The 16383-nt window shown below is 37.3% G+C and overlaps 4 protein-coding genes across 4 annotated transcripts; 1 reads left to right on the forward strand and 3 right to left on the reverse strand.

The window, feature by feature from the left end:
• Nucleotides 1–4044: 4044 nt before the first annotated feature.
• On the reverse strand, nt 4045–5905 carry LOC147935427 (uncharacterized). The gene is made up of 2 exons (XM_087472976.1): nt 4491–5905; nt 4045–4460 (listed from the first exon to the last, which is right to left on the reverse strand). Exons 1-2 carry the CDS (start codon nt 4990–4992, stop codon nt 4057–4059), a joined length of 906 nt encoding a protein of 301 aa, XP_087329102.1. The 5' UTR covers nt 4993–5905; the 3' UTR covers nt 4045–4056.
• On the reverse strand, nt 5104–5742 carry LOC147935428 (uncharacterized). The gene has a single exon (XM_087472977.1). It carries the CDS (start codon nt 5740–5742, stop codon nt 5104–5106), a length of 639 nt encoding a protein of 212 aa, XP_087329103.1.
• A 257-nt stretch (nt 5906–6162) lies between the features above and the next one.
• LOC147935429 (uncharacterized) lies at nt 6163–7250 on the reverse strand. Its single transcript, XM_087472978.1, has 2 exons — nt 6720–7250; nt 6163–6606 (listed from the first exon to the last, which is right to left on the reverse strand). The coding sequence occupies exons 1-2, from the start codon at nt 7248–7250 to the stop codon at nt 6163–6165; spliced, it is 975 nt and encodes a 324-aa protein (XP_087329104.1).
• Nucleotides 7251–7700: 450 nt separating this feature from the next.
• Nucleotides 7701–8261, forward strand: LOC104725944 (defensin-like protein 69). The gene is made up of 2 exons (XM_010444696.3): nt 7701–7858; nt 7963–8261. The coding sequence occupies exons 1-2, from the start codon at nt 7786–7788 to the stop codon at nt 8181–8183; spliced, it is 294 nt and encodes a 97-aa protein (XP_010442998.1). The 5' UTR covers nt 7701–7785; the 3' UTR covers nt 8184–8261.
• Nucleotides 8262–16383: the final 8122 nt, after the last annotated feature.

Raw genomic sequence — 16383 nt, forward strand, 5'->3', positions numbered from 1 at the left:
GGAATAAACCTCGATTCCGACGAGCTTCTTTGAAGTGCCGTTTGCGATTTCTTCTTTTTTTTTCTAATTGGATTTGTAATTTAGATTTTAATTGATTTGTAATTGGCAGCTCTCATATGATGTTGTTGTCGAATATTGCAAGTTACAATATTGCATTATTGCAAGTTACAATATTGCATTATTGCAAGTTAAATTCATAGAAGAAACAACAATAACGAGGGTGAGGAGGAAGGAGAAGAAGAACTGTAGAGGTGCATGCGTCAATGTATATATCTCCTATTCGATTCTAGGTAAGTGAATCTTCAATCCTTTTTCTCCAGATTCAGATCGACTTTAATTGATCAGTGTAAAATTTTGAATTTAATTCATGTGCTTTGTGTTCTCAAAGAGGTAATGCTAACGAAGCAGCTTACCTAAATAATTTTTGCTTTTCTAGAATGTATTTGAAGTGAGGATAAATGATGAACCTTTGAGATTTGAGATTTGGTTTTTTTAAATGACTTGCTTGATTTTCAAACTCTTTGTGTAATCTCGAATTCTCCAATCAAAATTTCCATTTAGTTCTTCATTTTTCAGATCTCAAGTGGGAATTAGAGATAATTATGGATCACAAATGAAATCTAAATTAATTTTCTTTTATTGTTGACTAGCCAACTTCTGGATTTTATTTTTGTGGAGTTAGTTTTCTGTTGTTGCATATATGCTGGTGTGAGGTCAATGCATTTCTATGAGATTGAATTCCTTTTTTGCCACTCCTTGGGTCTGGATTTGGTTCGGCAGATGTTGAGTTTCTTTATACGGAACATTAATTTCTACTTGTTGCAGCAATATAATCCTCTGAACTTATTTTTCATCCACAAGCTTTGATTACAACGAGAAGTGTATTTGGTGGAAGGATCTACTGAACTGTCTTTACATATGGGGGAAGATACAAAGGCAACCGTATATCCAACAGCAAACAACACTTGTTTTCTTGAAAAGCCAATAGAGGCTATGGCTGGAAAAAAGAGAAGGAGAATTATGGAGGTAAGGAAACACAAGAAGTTATGAAAGATGAGGATATGTCTGTACCAAAGAAAATGGAGATAGATACTGAGATAAAAAAGATGATACAAAAGCTGTGACGGAAAATAAAGAGTAAGAGGTTAACTTGTGATTGTATGCAAGACTCATCCTTTGGAAGAAGAGATGTTATAGTTTTATAAATACTAAAAATACAGACAAAAATACCACAAGAGTAAAGAACACTTTTATCTTTGTTCGAAAAGCTTCACGATGGAGCAAGAATAATAAAGATGTTTCTTTGATGAAGAGATTGAAACTAGGAACCCATAGGTCAAACTCTTTTCTTCATTTTTATTTACTCGTAGTTTTGATGTTACATCATGAACATTTTTATTTACTCGTAATTTTGATTAAGTATAACTTTGATGTGATTGCGAATATGCGATAGAGGTGGATATTGAAATATTTTTTGGTTTGATTTGAGGCAGATTTTGTTTCAGGAAATTTCTTTATGAAATTTCAGTATGGTTTTAGCTTTTTGGGATCTAGAGTTTTTTTAATATATAAATATTATCTTTTTCGTTGAATGTTGAAAAATTAGGGTTTTTAAGGTAAAAAAATTTGAGAAATGATAATCAATCAACAGAGGCATTGACTTCTTTTTTTTTGTTATTATTATAAACAACATACAAAAATAATTTTAAAAATAATTAAAATAAAAACAAAATACAAAAATAATCTCGCGGCGTAGCACAGGTACTATCATAGTATATATAACAAGGATTTGGTATAATATAACAAATGAGTCTCTCTGTTAAGAAGGGAAGTTATTTAAACTTATCCATAGTAAAAGCAGATTTTTATAAAAAAAGTTCTAAAATATTAGATCTGCCTGGACAGATGTGGTCGAGTAGTAAGAGAGAATTAGGGAAAGATTAGAAGGAACTAACCTATGTTTGATTCACTCTGTAAATAAAAATTATAGTTGTTTGAAAAGTTTGTCAATTAGGCCTATTGGCCTAAGGCTCAATTGGTTTATCTGGTAGTCAGAAGTGCAGGCGGTCTCACTCTTCCCTGATATTAGTCGAAAAACATTCTAAATTCAGGACGAACAGTATGGAATCTTTCAAAAAAAAATCTATTTTAAAGCATTTCCGTGTCTTTCTATTGGAGCTGACTCGATAAATCTATTGAGTTCAAAAAAACAAAAAAAAATAGATATAACAGTTATCTTTAACCGAAAAAAGGCTGTGCTTATATAGATAACAAAGATTGGTATGAGTTGTCTGACATGTCTAATATCAATGGAGTCGCTTACAAGTAAGGAAGTTATTTACACATAGATTTAGTCAGTATCGTAATGCGTAAAGCAATTGTATGTGGCTCTATTTTTTGGTTTACTATACAAAATTATTTAAATTTGTTAACTAATTATAATACATATAAAATTATGATAAATTAATTATAAACGATTTGGGAGATGAATATTATGTTGATTAACTATATTATTTTGGATTGGTTGTGTAGTGTTGTGGTTGGGAGATGAAAGTTAGAAAATTCAACAAGTGAAGCATTTAACTGAAACGAATGAAAATGATTAAATGATGCCATTACCGGAGGAGGGCCAGGGGCTATGTATGTTTGGGGCTTTGTGATTATATTTAATTAGATTCAATATGCAAAAAAGGTTAATATTAGCTAGATTAAATATATAGGAAAAAATAATTATTTTGCCTTAAAATGGTTTTAACGTTTATGTAGTCAAAGATGCTTATTAAAATAGCTGAATAAGCTTTGGTCATGATCACTTTTTTATTCTATGCTAAACTATATATACATGAACAATAACGTTAAAGCAGAGAAGAGAAGAAGTGAGGAACTAATTCATATATGAATTTGAGGTTTGTAGAGTTTTACACTTTAGAACATAACGTTAAAAACAATTATATCCAATTATATATTAACTAATTCATTACAAATGTAAAAAGGAAAAAAAAAAATCAAACGTGTGCGAGAGGGAACAAATGCAATCGTGGGTATTATTCGTGAGATTACATATATACAAATCTAATAATATTAATTAACATAAATACAGGGTTATCGGTTCGGTTTGGTTCAAAACCGAACCGAACCGTTCGGGTTGAAGAAAAACGCAACCAAACGGTTTGAGGGTATATGTGGATTTGGTTTGGATCGGTTTGAGTTCGGTTGGGTTGGTTCGGTTTGGTTCAGTTCGGTTATGCCCACCCCTAGTTGTGGTTGGGAGATGAAAGTTAGAAAATTCAACAAGTGAAGCATTTACCTGAAACAGATGAAAATGATGCTTTTACCGGAGGAGGGCCAGGGGGTATGTATGTTTGGGGATTTGTGATGATATTAAGAGTTAATTAAAATTTAGGCATCAAAACCCTACTCCCCCTCTGAATTAGGCACTATCGAAATAGTGTTCGGATTTAGGCACTCAAAAGTTGCAAAAAGTTATTTTTGCCTTTGTTTTGTGCTTCTGGTCTTCAACTCCATCTCTCTCTTTACTTACAACTCCATCTCTCCTTTTTTAGATATCTTTTGTGGATGGTGTACTGTAAATTAATCGGTTTGGGTTCTCAATAGCTAGTAGTTAACTAGTGTTTAATTTAGCGTTTAATTTTTGTTAATAAGTCATGAATAAATTATTAATATTAAAACTAGTACATCTTAGACTCTAATTTTTGTTTATGATGATTTGTGGACATTTAGCGTTTCATCGGAAGTCCGGTGTTGTTGCACACTGTCGAAGCCGCATGTCGAAGATACCATCTGAATCGCCACTTGAAGCCAGGCCCACCATCTTTCGAAACTTTCTGAAGATTTGCGCCCACTGCGGAAGCTACACGTCCATCACCACTAACACATGTTTCTCAATTCTTTTTTTTTTTTGGGTGTAATGTTAAAATTTATACCAAACAGAAAAAGGATTACATCGTTCAATGGAATCCCAAAAAACATAAACCTAGCTCTTTAACACAGAAAGCAATGGAACATTTTACTTAAGAAAATAAGAGCTTTGCCACACTAAAGTGGCCTGACGATACAACCGAAATAATAGCCTAAGAGAGAGATTCCGGCAGCTGGATCCTCTGACGAGAAGGAGATGAGTCGATTACGTATTGTGCGATCAATTAGAGACTTAGTAGTTGCAATGGAGCGTGATTCCGTGGAGAAGACTCTGCGATTACGTTCCTTCCAGATTTCATACATCACTGTTTGCATCAAGAGCTTGAAAATCTTACAAGCGAAAGCAAGAGGAGAGGATTGGACATTGGTGACCCACGAGGATGCATTCACAAGCGAAACAGGGGGGTTAGGAGATATTCTCCCTGCTAGTGATAGCCATAGGGCCTTAGAGAATTCACATTCAAAGAAGAGATGGTTATGTGACTCCAATCCGGATGTACAGAGCACACACGTTGTAGGAACTGTCATCCCCCACCGAGACTACCTATCTCTCGTGTTCAAGCGACCCTGAACTGCCAGCCATTGGATAAAAGAGAACCTTGGCACTGCCTCTTTGAACCAAACACTTTTGAACCAAGGCACCGAAGGAGAGCTCTCCTTTATTTGCAACCAAGTTCCTTTGGATGAAAATTTGTCTGTATACATACCTGAGGGGTTCCTCCATTGGTACCCATCGGGACCTCTAAGAGGAGATGGCAGTGTTACAGCAGAGAGGCAGATTTGCAATTGCTCTACTTGGAGAGATCTGGCATTGGGGAAGAACCACTGGCCATTTCGGGTAGCCTCCGGGACTGTTGCTCCTTTGGGGATACGCAACTCCCTTGGTCCCAAATCACCAAAGTAATCAATGAGGGGTCCTAGACTTGTCCAATAATCATACCAGAACAAAGATTTACACCCGTCACGAACCTGGCAACGAAGTAGGCTCTTGAGAGTAGCCTTTAGATCAATCATCTTCTTTAGATTCCAGGAAAAACGCGGAGAACTTTCCATAAGCTAGTAGTTCCTGCGCCCGAAGATATTGAAATCTAACCACCTGACCCAAAGGGAGCTGGGCCTGGCGAAAAGATGCCACACCTGCTTCAGTCTGAAGTCTGTTGCAAACTATTCAAGGGAGCGAATGCATAGACCACCTTCCTGTTTTGTTTTGTTTCGCAAAGGTCCTGCCATGCTACTCGCTCTCCTCTTGCAGAGGAGGTTGCGTTTTTCCAGAGGAACGCAGCACAGAGTAGAGTCAATCTTTTGATAAAAACCCTTCGGCAAAACAAAAACTTGGCTCCAAAAATTTACTTTACCGTAAATAACAGAGACAATTAGGCAAATTTTCCCTGCGTATGAGAGATACTTTGCGGTCCAACAATGCAACCGATCCGTTATCTTCTGGATAAACGGTTGAAGAGTGGGTAAAGACAGTTTGGTGGGGCTTAGAGGTAGTCCCAAGTATCTTGTAGGAAAGGACCCGAGCTTTATTCCAACCAAATCAGAGAGCGCAACCGCCTCTGTCTCATCAAACCCTCCAAGGAAAAGTTCTGATTTTGTTGGATTCATGTCTAACCCTGTATAGGAGTGAAATTGTTGGAGTATATCACAGATGCCATGCAGGGAGTGGTGAGACCCATCAGAGAAAACAAGGAGGTCATCGGCGAATGCTAAGTGAGTGAGAGAAGGAGAGATACACAAATGATGTGCAGAAAACTTGCCTTGCTCAGCCCCCAAATCCAACATTCTTGAGAGAACCTCCATGACCATAATGAATAGGTAAGGTGATAGGCAATCCTCTTGCCTTAACCCTTTCTCCCCTTTGAAAAAACCCGCTAGCTCATTGTTTATTGCTATAGAGAAACGTAGCGTGGATATACACTCTCTTATCCAGGCTCTGAAGAGGGGAGGAAAACCTTGGGCTTCCAATAATTTAAAAATGAAATCCCAGCAGACATAGTCGAAAGCTTTCCTTATGTCAACTTTAATCAGAGAGCTCTTGGGGCACGAAGCTTTCTCATAGTTCCGAATAAGTTCTGAGTCCAACAAGACATTCTTTCCCAGGCTTCGCCCACTCAAAAAAGCTGCTTGGTTTGGAGATATGCAATCTTGAAGAACCGGCTTTAAGCGCTTAGCTAGGATTTTTGAGATAACTTTGTAAACCAGGTTGCAGCATTTAATGGGTCAAAAGTCGGTAAGAGAAGAGGCTTCTGGAGTCTTTGGGATGAGGGTGATAATGGTTGTATTCAAGTCTTTAAGGAGACGACCGTTCCTGAAGAATTCTTGAACGGCGCGTTTAAGGTCAAGACCTACAGTAGCCCAGGAGGATTTGAAAAACTCAACCAGATACCCATCAGGTCCAGGAGACTTATTCGATGGCATGGAGAAAATAGTGTCCCTTATCTCTTCCTCTGTTACCTTTCGCAGCAACTCTTCGGCCTTAGCATCCGAGCACCTGAATGGAAGGAAGTCTTGAAGGTATTGAATGGAAATTGGAGAGGTAGGTAGGTCCATGTACCCTAATATAGACGCAAAGTAGTCCACCGCATGCCCTTTTAACTCTGCTGGTGAGGAGATCTTCCTTCCCTCTGAGTCAGTGAAGAAATGGATATGGTTCTGCGCGTTCCTCTGGATTACCGTTTTGTGGAAAAAAGTAGAGTTTTTGTCCCCAAGGTGCAACCACTAGATGCGAGATTTCTGGAAAAAGAACTTCTCCTCAGCTAACATTAGCTTATTCCAACTCTCAGAAGCAATATTCTCCTCTCTTGCCAAATCAACAGACGGGAACTTAGAAATTGCCTTTGCAGACCAGCAACCTCTTCTGCCTTCTCCTGAACCCGTTGTGAAATCCCACTGAAGTGAGAACGATTTAACCTGCGAAGACACGGTTTCAGCAGCTTCTGTGCCCGTGCTAGTTTGAACTGGCTTGATCCGACTATTGAAGGAGCTGCCCACTCTGCCTCAATATCAGCTGAAAAATCAGGGTGATCTGAAACATGACAAAAGTACTTGAAAGGTCGAGTTATCACATGATGAAGATTAGGGACCAGGAGTAAACAGGGAGCATGGTCTGATTGGTCAGGGTCCAAGAATTCTGCGTAAGCATCAGGAAAACTGCGAGCCCATTGCTCATTGATGAGGGCATGATCAATGCGAGTAGAGGTCGGATCTTCCTCCCTATGGTTCCACCATGTGAAAGGGAGACCTTTGGATGGGGCTTCGAAGAGATTTGAATCTTGTAGAGCTAACTGGAAATCAATCACCCCCTGCATATCAATGTTTCTCAAAATTAAACATAACTAACAAAGTGAAGGTGGAGATGTCGAACATCCTTCAAGTTTGTTGGATCTTTCAATGGAGTTTCGTTATAACTTCGAAGAGAAGTGGAAAACTTCTTCTTTCATGTGATGTCATGTCTCACAAAATTCACTCATTAGGCAAAGGACAAAAAAGTCATCAACAGTGATGTTTGTATGTAATATTGTACCTTTCACTATTATAATGGCTAAATCTGAATCTCACTCCTAAAAAATACCTATTTTTATAAATTTCCCTGATATTAATTAGATTCAATATGCAAAAAAAATTAATATTTTCTAGATTCAATACATAGGACAAAATAATTATTTTGCCTTAAAATGGTTTTAACTTTTATGTAATCAAAGATGCTTATTAAATTAGCTGAATAAGCTTTGGTCATGATCACTTTTTTTATTCTCTGCTAAATTATATATACATGAACAATATCTTCAAAGAGGAACAATCCTGTTTTAATTAAAATAATTGAGAATCGAAAAGAGTTTGAAAATGGGTTCTTCCAAATTGTTGGTTGCATTCACTCTCGTGGTTGTGATGGCCATTTCCTATGACCTCTTCGATGGTATGTCTCTTTTTACCTAAACCATTATTATATTTTACTTCGTTCATTACTTTTTTTTTTTCTTGGTATTTCAGTTCCTTATTTGTTTTTAATGATGATTGTAGGAATAGGAATAAATGCAAGAACTGTGCCTCCGACTTGCTACGAAAGTTGTAACGCAACATTTCATAGTCCAGAATGTAACAAAATGTGTGTAGGATTGGCTTATAAAGATGGTAGCTGCATGTATCCTCCCCCTGCCCTTGATGGTCCTCCTCAGAAGCGACGTTACTTTCCTCGTTGTTGTTGTAACCCTATCATTCTTCCACCTTCTTCTTCTCTTTGATCAATTTATATATTTTGGTTTAAAGACATATATCTAATATCATATGGAACTATAATAATAAAAATAATTAATTTATTATTGACTGTATTTGTCGTTCTAGATTTATTTTAAATAGGATTTTCATGATTCCCATATAATAGAACAAGCAGTTATCATTATATAGAAATGTAAAATAAAAATCTTCAAACTACTATTATATCTAAATTTCATAATTTTTTTTGAACAAATAAACTCTTATATTGAAAACAATTTTTAAATGAGAGTTATTGGTATGAGATTTGAATAAAGTCTTAAAGACTTTAAATGTTATGTCGAATCTGTTGTTATTAAATCAAGATTTTATTAAACTCTGCTAAAGTTTAGTGTTATTAGTTTGTGATTTGTAAAACGTCATTTAAAATCTTAACAAATTTGCGTTATTGGATTCAGATTTTTATAAAGTCATTAAAGTTTTTTTTTTTCCAACCAAACATTAAATTAGAAAATAACTCCAAGAAATGTTGCCCAAACTGGAGGATAAGAGTTTACAAATGATAATTCTGAAACTAAAGATCTCGAAGAACGAGCAAGACAGTCTGCTCTCACATTTGACGTACGTTGAATCATGGTAAGAGTGAAGGCGGGGAGAGATGATGTGAAGTGGCTGAAATCGTCTAGCAAATTGGAGAATGCGGGCCATTTATCTGGAGACTGCACCATCGCCACTAACTATGCACAATCCGTCTCGTAAGCTTGACAATTAACACCTTCATTGTGGAGAGACTCTATACCCCAAATCAACACTTGTTATTCCGAATGAAGGGTGGAAGGGCTTCGTCTAACACATCGTGCTCCCAAAAGTAACATTGTGTCCTCACCATTGCAATACCACCAACCCAACCCCATAAAACGATTCGAATCCTTCCTAAATCCATGGACCTGACAGCAAAAAGAGGGTTCCGGGAGTTCCGATAAATCCGGAGGAACCTGGACTCCCACGGAAAAGGACTTGGCCTCCTCCAACAGCAATTTATCATTAGTAGTCTGATTAATAACATCAATTGGCTCTGCCTGTGGTCCCTCAAAAACTTTTTTATTCCTTTCCTTCCAAATTGACCATAAAATCCAAGGTAGACGGAAACGAATATCTGAAACTCCCGATTGAGAAGATGCTCGCCAGAATATAAAACCAAATTTGAATACACTGAATCATAAGGGAATCCATCAAGAAGTAGTAAAACCTGAGACATCTCCCAGATCCTACGCAAATGAGGACACTCGATAAGAGCATGATTTATAGTTTCAACCACAAAATCACATCTCTTACAAAGGGTATCACACCGCACACCCCGATGAGCAAGTCGTTCCAGCACTAGAAAGAACCGGAAGCTAGCTGCCAGAAGAAATGTTGAATCTTCGGGGGAACTTCAAGTTTCCAGGCTATTTCCCTAAGGGCGGTACACGTCGGTCCATACTCAATTTCCCTAATCAAATCTCGTGCAAGCCGATAGCCCGATTTAACCGAATATTTTGCTGTTTTTGTGAAATGCCAACATACTAAGAATAATCGGGATTTCCTCTGGATCCATGAACTCCTCGAGAATAGGCAAATGTCATTCCTTAGTAACTGGGTTTATTCAATGGTTAATGAATTCAATTAAAATAAAGAATCTAAGATTGTTAATGAATTCAATTATTATGTTATTGGTTCATGATTTTATACACTTTTTTCACAAAATAAAATCATGGAAAATATCACAAAAATACAAAGAATGTTTATAGCATTCTACAAAATTTTAGAAAACTAATCAACAAATCAACAAAATTATAGAATATTTTCTAGCAATCCTTAAAAAATCTTTCACTTATTCACTTTTGATGATTTTGTCAAATTCTTCAAAATTATTTATACATTAGAATCCAATAACACCCCCTTAGTATTCTTCGCAACCTCATCGACTTGGCGATTACAATCTCGGATGATGAAAATAAAACTACACGAGATAATGATTTATATAGAAGCAGAATATCTTGGTGAATCCCGTGAAATTCCTTTAGTTGGAGCTTCGAATTGAGGGCATTGACTAACGATAGAGATTCAAAGGCGAACAAGATGATTAAAAAATCCGATGCAATGGCAACTTCCACGGCTGTGGGAGTTTCTAAAGCTTCGATCATTGATATGTTACGGTTTTGACTCACTTTGACCCCGTTTATTTGATAGTTTTGTAGTTGTTTGAGTCCTTTTCAGGTTATAATAAGAGGCTAGGAAGCTAAAAGCAAGGATTGGAACAGCAGGAGCAATCGGAGCAGAAAGGAGTTGAATTGGAGCAGAAAAGCTGATTTTAGACCCAGGAGCACATGCTCCCGATTTCCGAGCACATGCTCCCAACTCTACGGTTTCATGACGACACGTGGCAAGCATCTAGGCGCCGATTCCCTGCCTAATTCCCCTTATTTTAGGCGATCCTTTGTGAGAGAAAGAGGGCTGAGATCGCTTTTTAATAGGGAGATTTGAATTTGGAATCTTTCCTTATTTTTCTCTACTTGTATGCTATTTAACCTAGGGTTTTAGGAGAGAGATACTTACCTTTTCTTTTGGTTTTTTTGGGGAGCGACGTTTTGTGAGGGAGAGGAAGAGCGGCTACGTTAGAGAAGCGATTCTGAACCCTTGTGATTTTTATATTTTTATGCTATTGAATTTCTCATCTATGTTGGCTATTCATTTCTCTATGTCTGAGTAGTTTTCTTTGCTAGATTAGGGGTTTCAAAAGGGGTTTCATGGGTTAGCAACAGAACACAACTAGAGCTTTATATAATCGATTGTCTTCACTATTGTTAGACTTAATGCTTAGGTTGATTTGATCACCCAATCTATGATTCTAGGTTTATCTATTCATCAAAAGTGTAATAGGTTGCTAGAAAAGACATTAGTGGGCAAATTATCCTAGACCTGCGAAAGTTGATGTGTAGGTGATTTGTGAACTTATCATTCCTGTTCTTTAATGCTTGTCTGCGATTCTGGACTCAAACGACAGTTTAGGGTTTATGGACCGCCGAGCATGTGCTCCGGATGTCTGAGCACGTGCTCCACGTTTCCGCACAGAATCGATCAGATAGAGTTATTGATACCACGACAGTGGATCAGTTTATATTTATGTTTGAGTTCTAGACTGGTACTTAATCTATGCCCTGAATAGTTGTTTAGTTGCTATCTCTGAAATTCCCGAGAATTACCCCTGATCTAGTGTTTTGCTTATTGCCTTTTTATACCGTTTTAATCGCGTTACTGTTACCAAACAACTCCAACTTTGAATTGTCTTAGCTTGAAATTGAACCAATAGAACCATAGAGTAAAACTTGGTCTTCGTGGGATTCGACCCCTAAGTACTACTTCTTTGCTGTGCACTTGCAGTAGGAAAATAGGGTTTAAAACTCTTTGTATCAACCATCAGTGGGGATCCGATGAAGTGGTTAGATCTGACCCTTGTTGGGTGATTTGATATTTTCGATTTTTGAAGACCCAACCAATACTAGCTTTCGCATCTTTAACCAAGGCAGCGTCGGTGCAACAAGTAATTAGGTCACTTGCATGTTGTTCTTGGGATCTCAGTGTTTGCATCGGTTGATTTGGCATTGGTGGTTTTATAATTTGCGCTTATTGCCATTTCTTAGCCTTTAACACTGCTAACATTAAGGTTTCTTCTGCAGGGACCTGTTTCTTGCTAAACAGTAGGTTGGTGAAATCCATATGGTCCAGAAAATCCACGGAAACATAAGTCCTCCACCGATACCAGTCGGGAGGAGACACATTAGACGATTCAGAGCCATGGTTCCTGATTGGATTGAAGATATTTGCTTTGGGACGAAAATCTCCTTAAACGGGGCTTGCTTCCAAATTTTCCTCGCAAAGAGGCAATGGAAGAAAATGTGAAGTTCAGATTCACTTGCTTCGGAGTGCGGGCAAAGGACTGACCCATTGACTTGTCGATGCAAAAGATTCGGCTTTCTGAACTGCCTTCCAAAGTAGCATCTTTGTTTTTGGCGATGACTTAGGAGACTAAATGTGAGATTTTCAGTTAAAGGAAGATGGACTTGAGTGAGTAACATTATGCACTGCGGCATCCCCCTTTGATTTTTCTTCAAAGTAGCCAGATTTGGTTGAGTATATGTCATCTCGGGAAGGTAATACCCTGCTTACTGGGTTTCAGGCTTAAAATTGATTTCTCATGCGCCGGAAATACTTTTTGAATTAGTTCTTTGTTCGAGGACCAGGATTCAGGGAGGAGAAAGTCAGCCACCATCCAATCTTTGGATTCTTCTGTGTGGGGGGGGGGGGCATTGGGGCAGTTGATGAGCTTAAAGAGAGTCACAAATTTCTCTAGACAGATATAGAGTTACCAGCCCCTATAATGTATCCAATCTGAGGTTTTAGAAGATCTCGCCCCATACAGGGGTTGCACCAGCCGTGGGTGGCCGAATTGGGAACAGTACAATCCAAGAAAGAGCTGGACCGACAATATTTGCCTAAGAGAGCTTTGGCTAACAGGCAGGTAGGGGATGTGAGGATGCACCTACTCTTTTAAGACTTTGTCATCTTTTTACATGAAATCCAGCATATTTTCTTCTTTTCTAGTTTTAGTATCCCACCAAAATCTTGTCAACGCTGACTGTATCCTTTTGCACAGATTGTTTGGGATCTTAAAGTATGTCATCGTATATGTAGGCATGGCTGCAAGTACCAACTTTAACATGGTGAGTTTACCTACGGAAGAGAGAAATCTTGATGACCAGATGAGGGCTTTTTGTTTGATTCAGTCTACTATCAAGCTGAAAAGATCTTTCTGTTTACTTCCAAACAGCTCAGGTAGCCCTAGATATTTCCCTTGTCCTCCTTCCTTTTCAATCCCTAGAATTCTTTTAGTTTTTTATTTGGTATCTTCGGAGGTTTTAGCAGAGAAGATAATAGCTGATTTTGATTGATTTATTTGTTAGTTTGATGCTATTTCATATAATTGCAGGATGTTTCTCTATTTGTGACAACTTCTGGGATCATATCAACAGAGGAACAACGTATCATCCGCAAAGAACAGATGATTAACTCGAGGGTTTCCATTTGTGACTCGGATACCAATTAGACTACCTTGCTGCTGAGCTTTAGAGCAAAGTCCACAAAGTAATTCACTGCATATAATGAAGATGTAGGGTGAAAGCGGGTCGCCTTGTCTGATGCCCCGTCCTAGGGTGACTGAGCCTTTAGCTTGTCGAGTAAGGAGGTACGAATACAATATTGTAATTATGCATTGTGTGATCCACTGGATCTATTGATGGTGAAAACCCATTCTTTCAAAATCCGCTTTGATGAAATCCCACTCCAGCCTGTTATCGGGCTTACTCATACTAGTTTTAACAGCCATAAAATATATTTTTTTTGCACTAGAGGTCTTGAGGTAGTGGAGAGTTTCATGGGTTATCAGGACGTTATCTGAGATAGCACATTGCGGGACAAAGACTGATTGGTTCTCCAAGATACATGTATTTAGGACTGGTTGTAATCGTTTAGCTAGAAGTTTGGAGATTATCTTGTAATACATGAACATAAGGTAATAGGTATGTAGTCTGATACCTTCAATGGATTTGTGATTTTTGAGATGAGTCTCACATGAGTATGGTTTATTTTTCGTGGCAAGACTCCATGGTTGTAAAAGTTTTGGACTTTAGTGACTATTTACTCTCCCACTGTTTTCCAGTTCGACTGAAAAAAGCTAGCAGAGAAACCATCTGGACCTGGGGTTTTATCAGCGTGTACAGAGAAACACAGATTCTTCACTACAATATCTAATGGCATCTGGATAAGCTTGTCATTCTTTTCCTGGAATTTACAAGGATTGAGGCCAGCTACGATAATTGAAGCTTTTTCATCCGATTGAGACGTAAAAATGTGCTGGTACTAGTCTGAGTTTACAAAAATGATCTCCTTCTCTTCAAAAAATGGATGTCCCTCCTTTGATTCGATTATAGAAATGTTATTGACTGCATTTCTTCCTTTTGTAGAGGCATGGAAAAAACTGGTGTTCTTATCTCCGAGAGTTAACCAGAGATTGTTGCTTCATTGTTTCCAAAAAGCTTCTTCTTTTTGGTAGGCTAAGAGAAGGACAGTGTTTAAGCGGTCAATGAGTTCTTGGGGTGCACTGTTATCCACCATTTATTCCTCTAATTGGTCTCTGAGGGTAAGAATCTCTTTTTGACAATTGAGATGTAGCTTTTTACTCCAGGTGATAATGGCATCTATGCAGTATGAAATTCTCTGATCTACACTAGAGTCATCATGTAAGTTCCATGCCTCAAGGACAAGTTTATGAACCTCCGGGATATCCTTTTGCCGTCTATCATAACAAAAGATTCCTTTTTTCTTCTTCTTTTTAGGATCAAAGGAAATAACCAACGGTTGGTGGTCTGAGTCTTCAAATCGCAAATATTCACTACGTCTAGACGGGTAAGTAAGGATCCACTCACTATTTGCCATCGCTCTCAGTATGTTTGAGGTCATACAAATCACAAGGGGACATAAAAGATTTCAAATCCAAAAAAAAAAACTCTCTGGCCTTGGTGAGCCTCCTACTTTTTCAGAGATGTGGATAATGTCATTGAAATCACCGGTGATAATCCACGGCGAAGCGTTTGAGGAGGTAAGATCTTGTATGGAGTTCCACATTTCCACTCGTTTAGTTCTGTCTGATTCACCATACAGGAAGGTAACATAGAAATATCTTTCTTTTGCTTTGATTTTGGCATCGATGAAGTGTATGTCAGATATAATGATTTCTACTTCCACACTCTATTTCTAGAAAAAAGCAAGCTAAGGCCCCCTAAATCCAGACAGAGTGGAGGAACCAGATGATGCGAGGGGTAATCCAGCCAGAGAAGATATTGGAGAAAATTTTCAGAGCTGTTTTTCGTCTCTATGAGGAACAAAAGGTCAGCATAAATAGATTTTCTTATTTCCCTTATTCGCTGGACTGTCATGAGGTTCTCCAGCCCACAACAGTTCCAGTTCACCATTTTTAAGGAAGAAGGACGAACAGATTCTAAAAATCCGCCTTCTTATTCCTAGTTGCAGGAATAAGAGAGATTCATGGGGGGGCATGAAGAAGCAGGTTGGTGAGCAGAGTTACCAGGGTTGAATTCTTTGCGAAGAAATTTGAGTTGGACATCTTGAGGTTTGAGAGATATTTGGTGAAGGGGACTTTGTTGTTTTCTTCTGGTTTTCTTTGGATTATAGTTTGCTTATATTTTTGGATTCTGATATTTTCCTTCGTGAGCCTTGAGCAAAGTTTTGTTTTTGTGATTTATCCCCTGCCAGTTTTTGTGGAATCTTATTGTTTTGTTTGTGCGTAGGAAAAATGAAAAATGTTGGGTTATTAACTAAATGCATAATTTTCGTTTAGTGAAAGAGAAGATGGTAATTTTCATATTTTTCTTCATAAGGAGAAGTAGATTTTGGGTTATTCTCATGGATTTAATTAGTTCGGTTTGAATAAACCAGTATTGGGCTAAATAATTCAGTTCATATGACTTATCTGACTGGCAAGATGAAGCTTAAAATTTGGTAACTGGTTTTATTTATTTTGGTTCAAAATACTAATCCTATTGATTAATTAAAAGAACACACCCTAATTCATATTTTTATTTCTTCTTTCTTGGACGAAAAAAAACAAAAAAAAAAAACTTAGTTTGATTGGGGAACATAACTAAATACATTTATAAAAAACCTTAATTATCACTTCAGACAGAGGAAAACCAAAAGTCTAATTTGGTTGAATTCAGATTCGTTTTTAATAAATTTAAACAAACCAAATTTTCAAGGTTCTGAATCAAAATTTTACCGAATTTTATTGTTGAAGCCATTTTTTTAACAATAGACCCTTTGATTTGCTTTTCTAATAAATAGAAGAAGATAATAATATACCAATTTAATTAATTAATTTATTTATGATTTGAAGACTATTATAATATACCCTTTTCCTTTGCTCTTTCAACAAAATTTCTTTATATAATATTTGCTTTGTTTGTTTTTACATCAAAACATAGATTTTACTACCATTGTAGCTAATAATAATGGATCCTTTCTTTTCTATTTTCATTAATTGGGATTACTACTGTTTAATTTACATTATTAAACCATAACTATAGTAAGAAAAAAGTTTGCTCCTTTTACTCT

This window comes from Camelina sativa, chromosome 11 (assembly GCF_030686135.1).
Source record: "Camelina sativa cultivar CO46 ecotype springtype chromosome 11, ASM3068613v1".
NCBI lineage: Eukaryota > Viridiplantae > Streptophyta > Magnoliopsida > Brassicales > Brassicaceae > Camelina > Camelina sativa.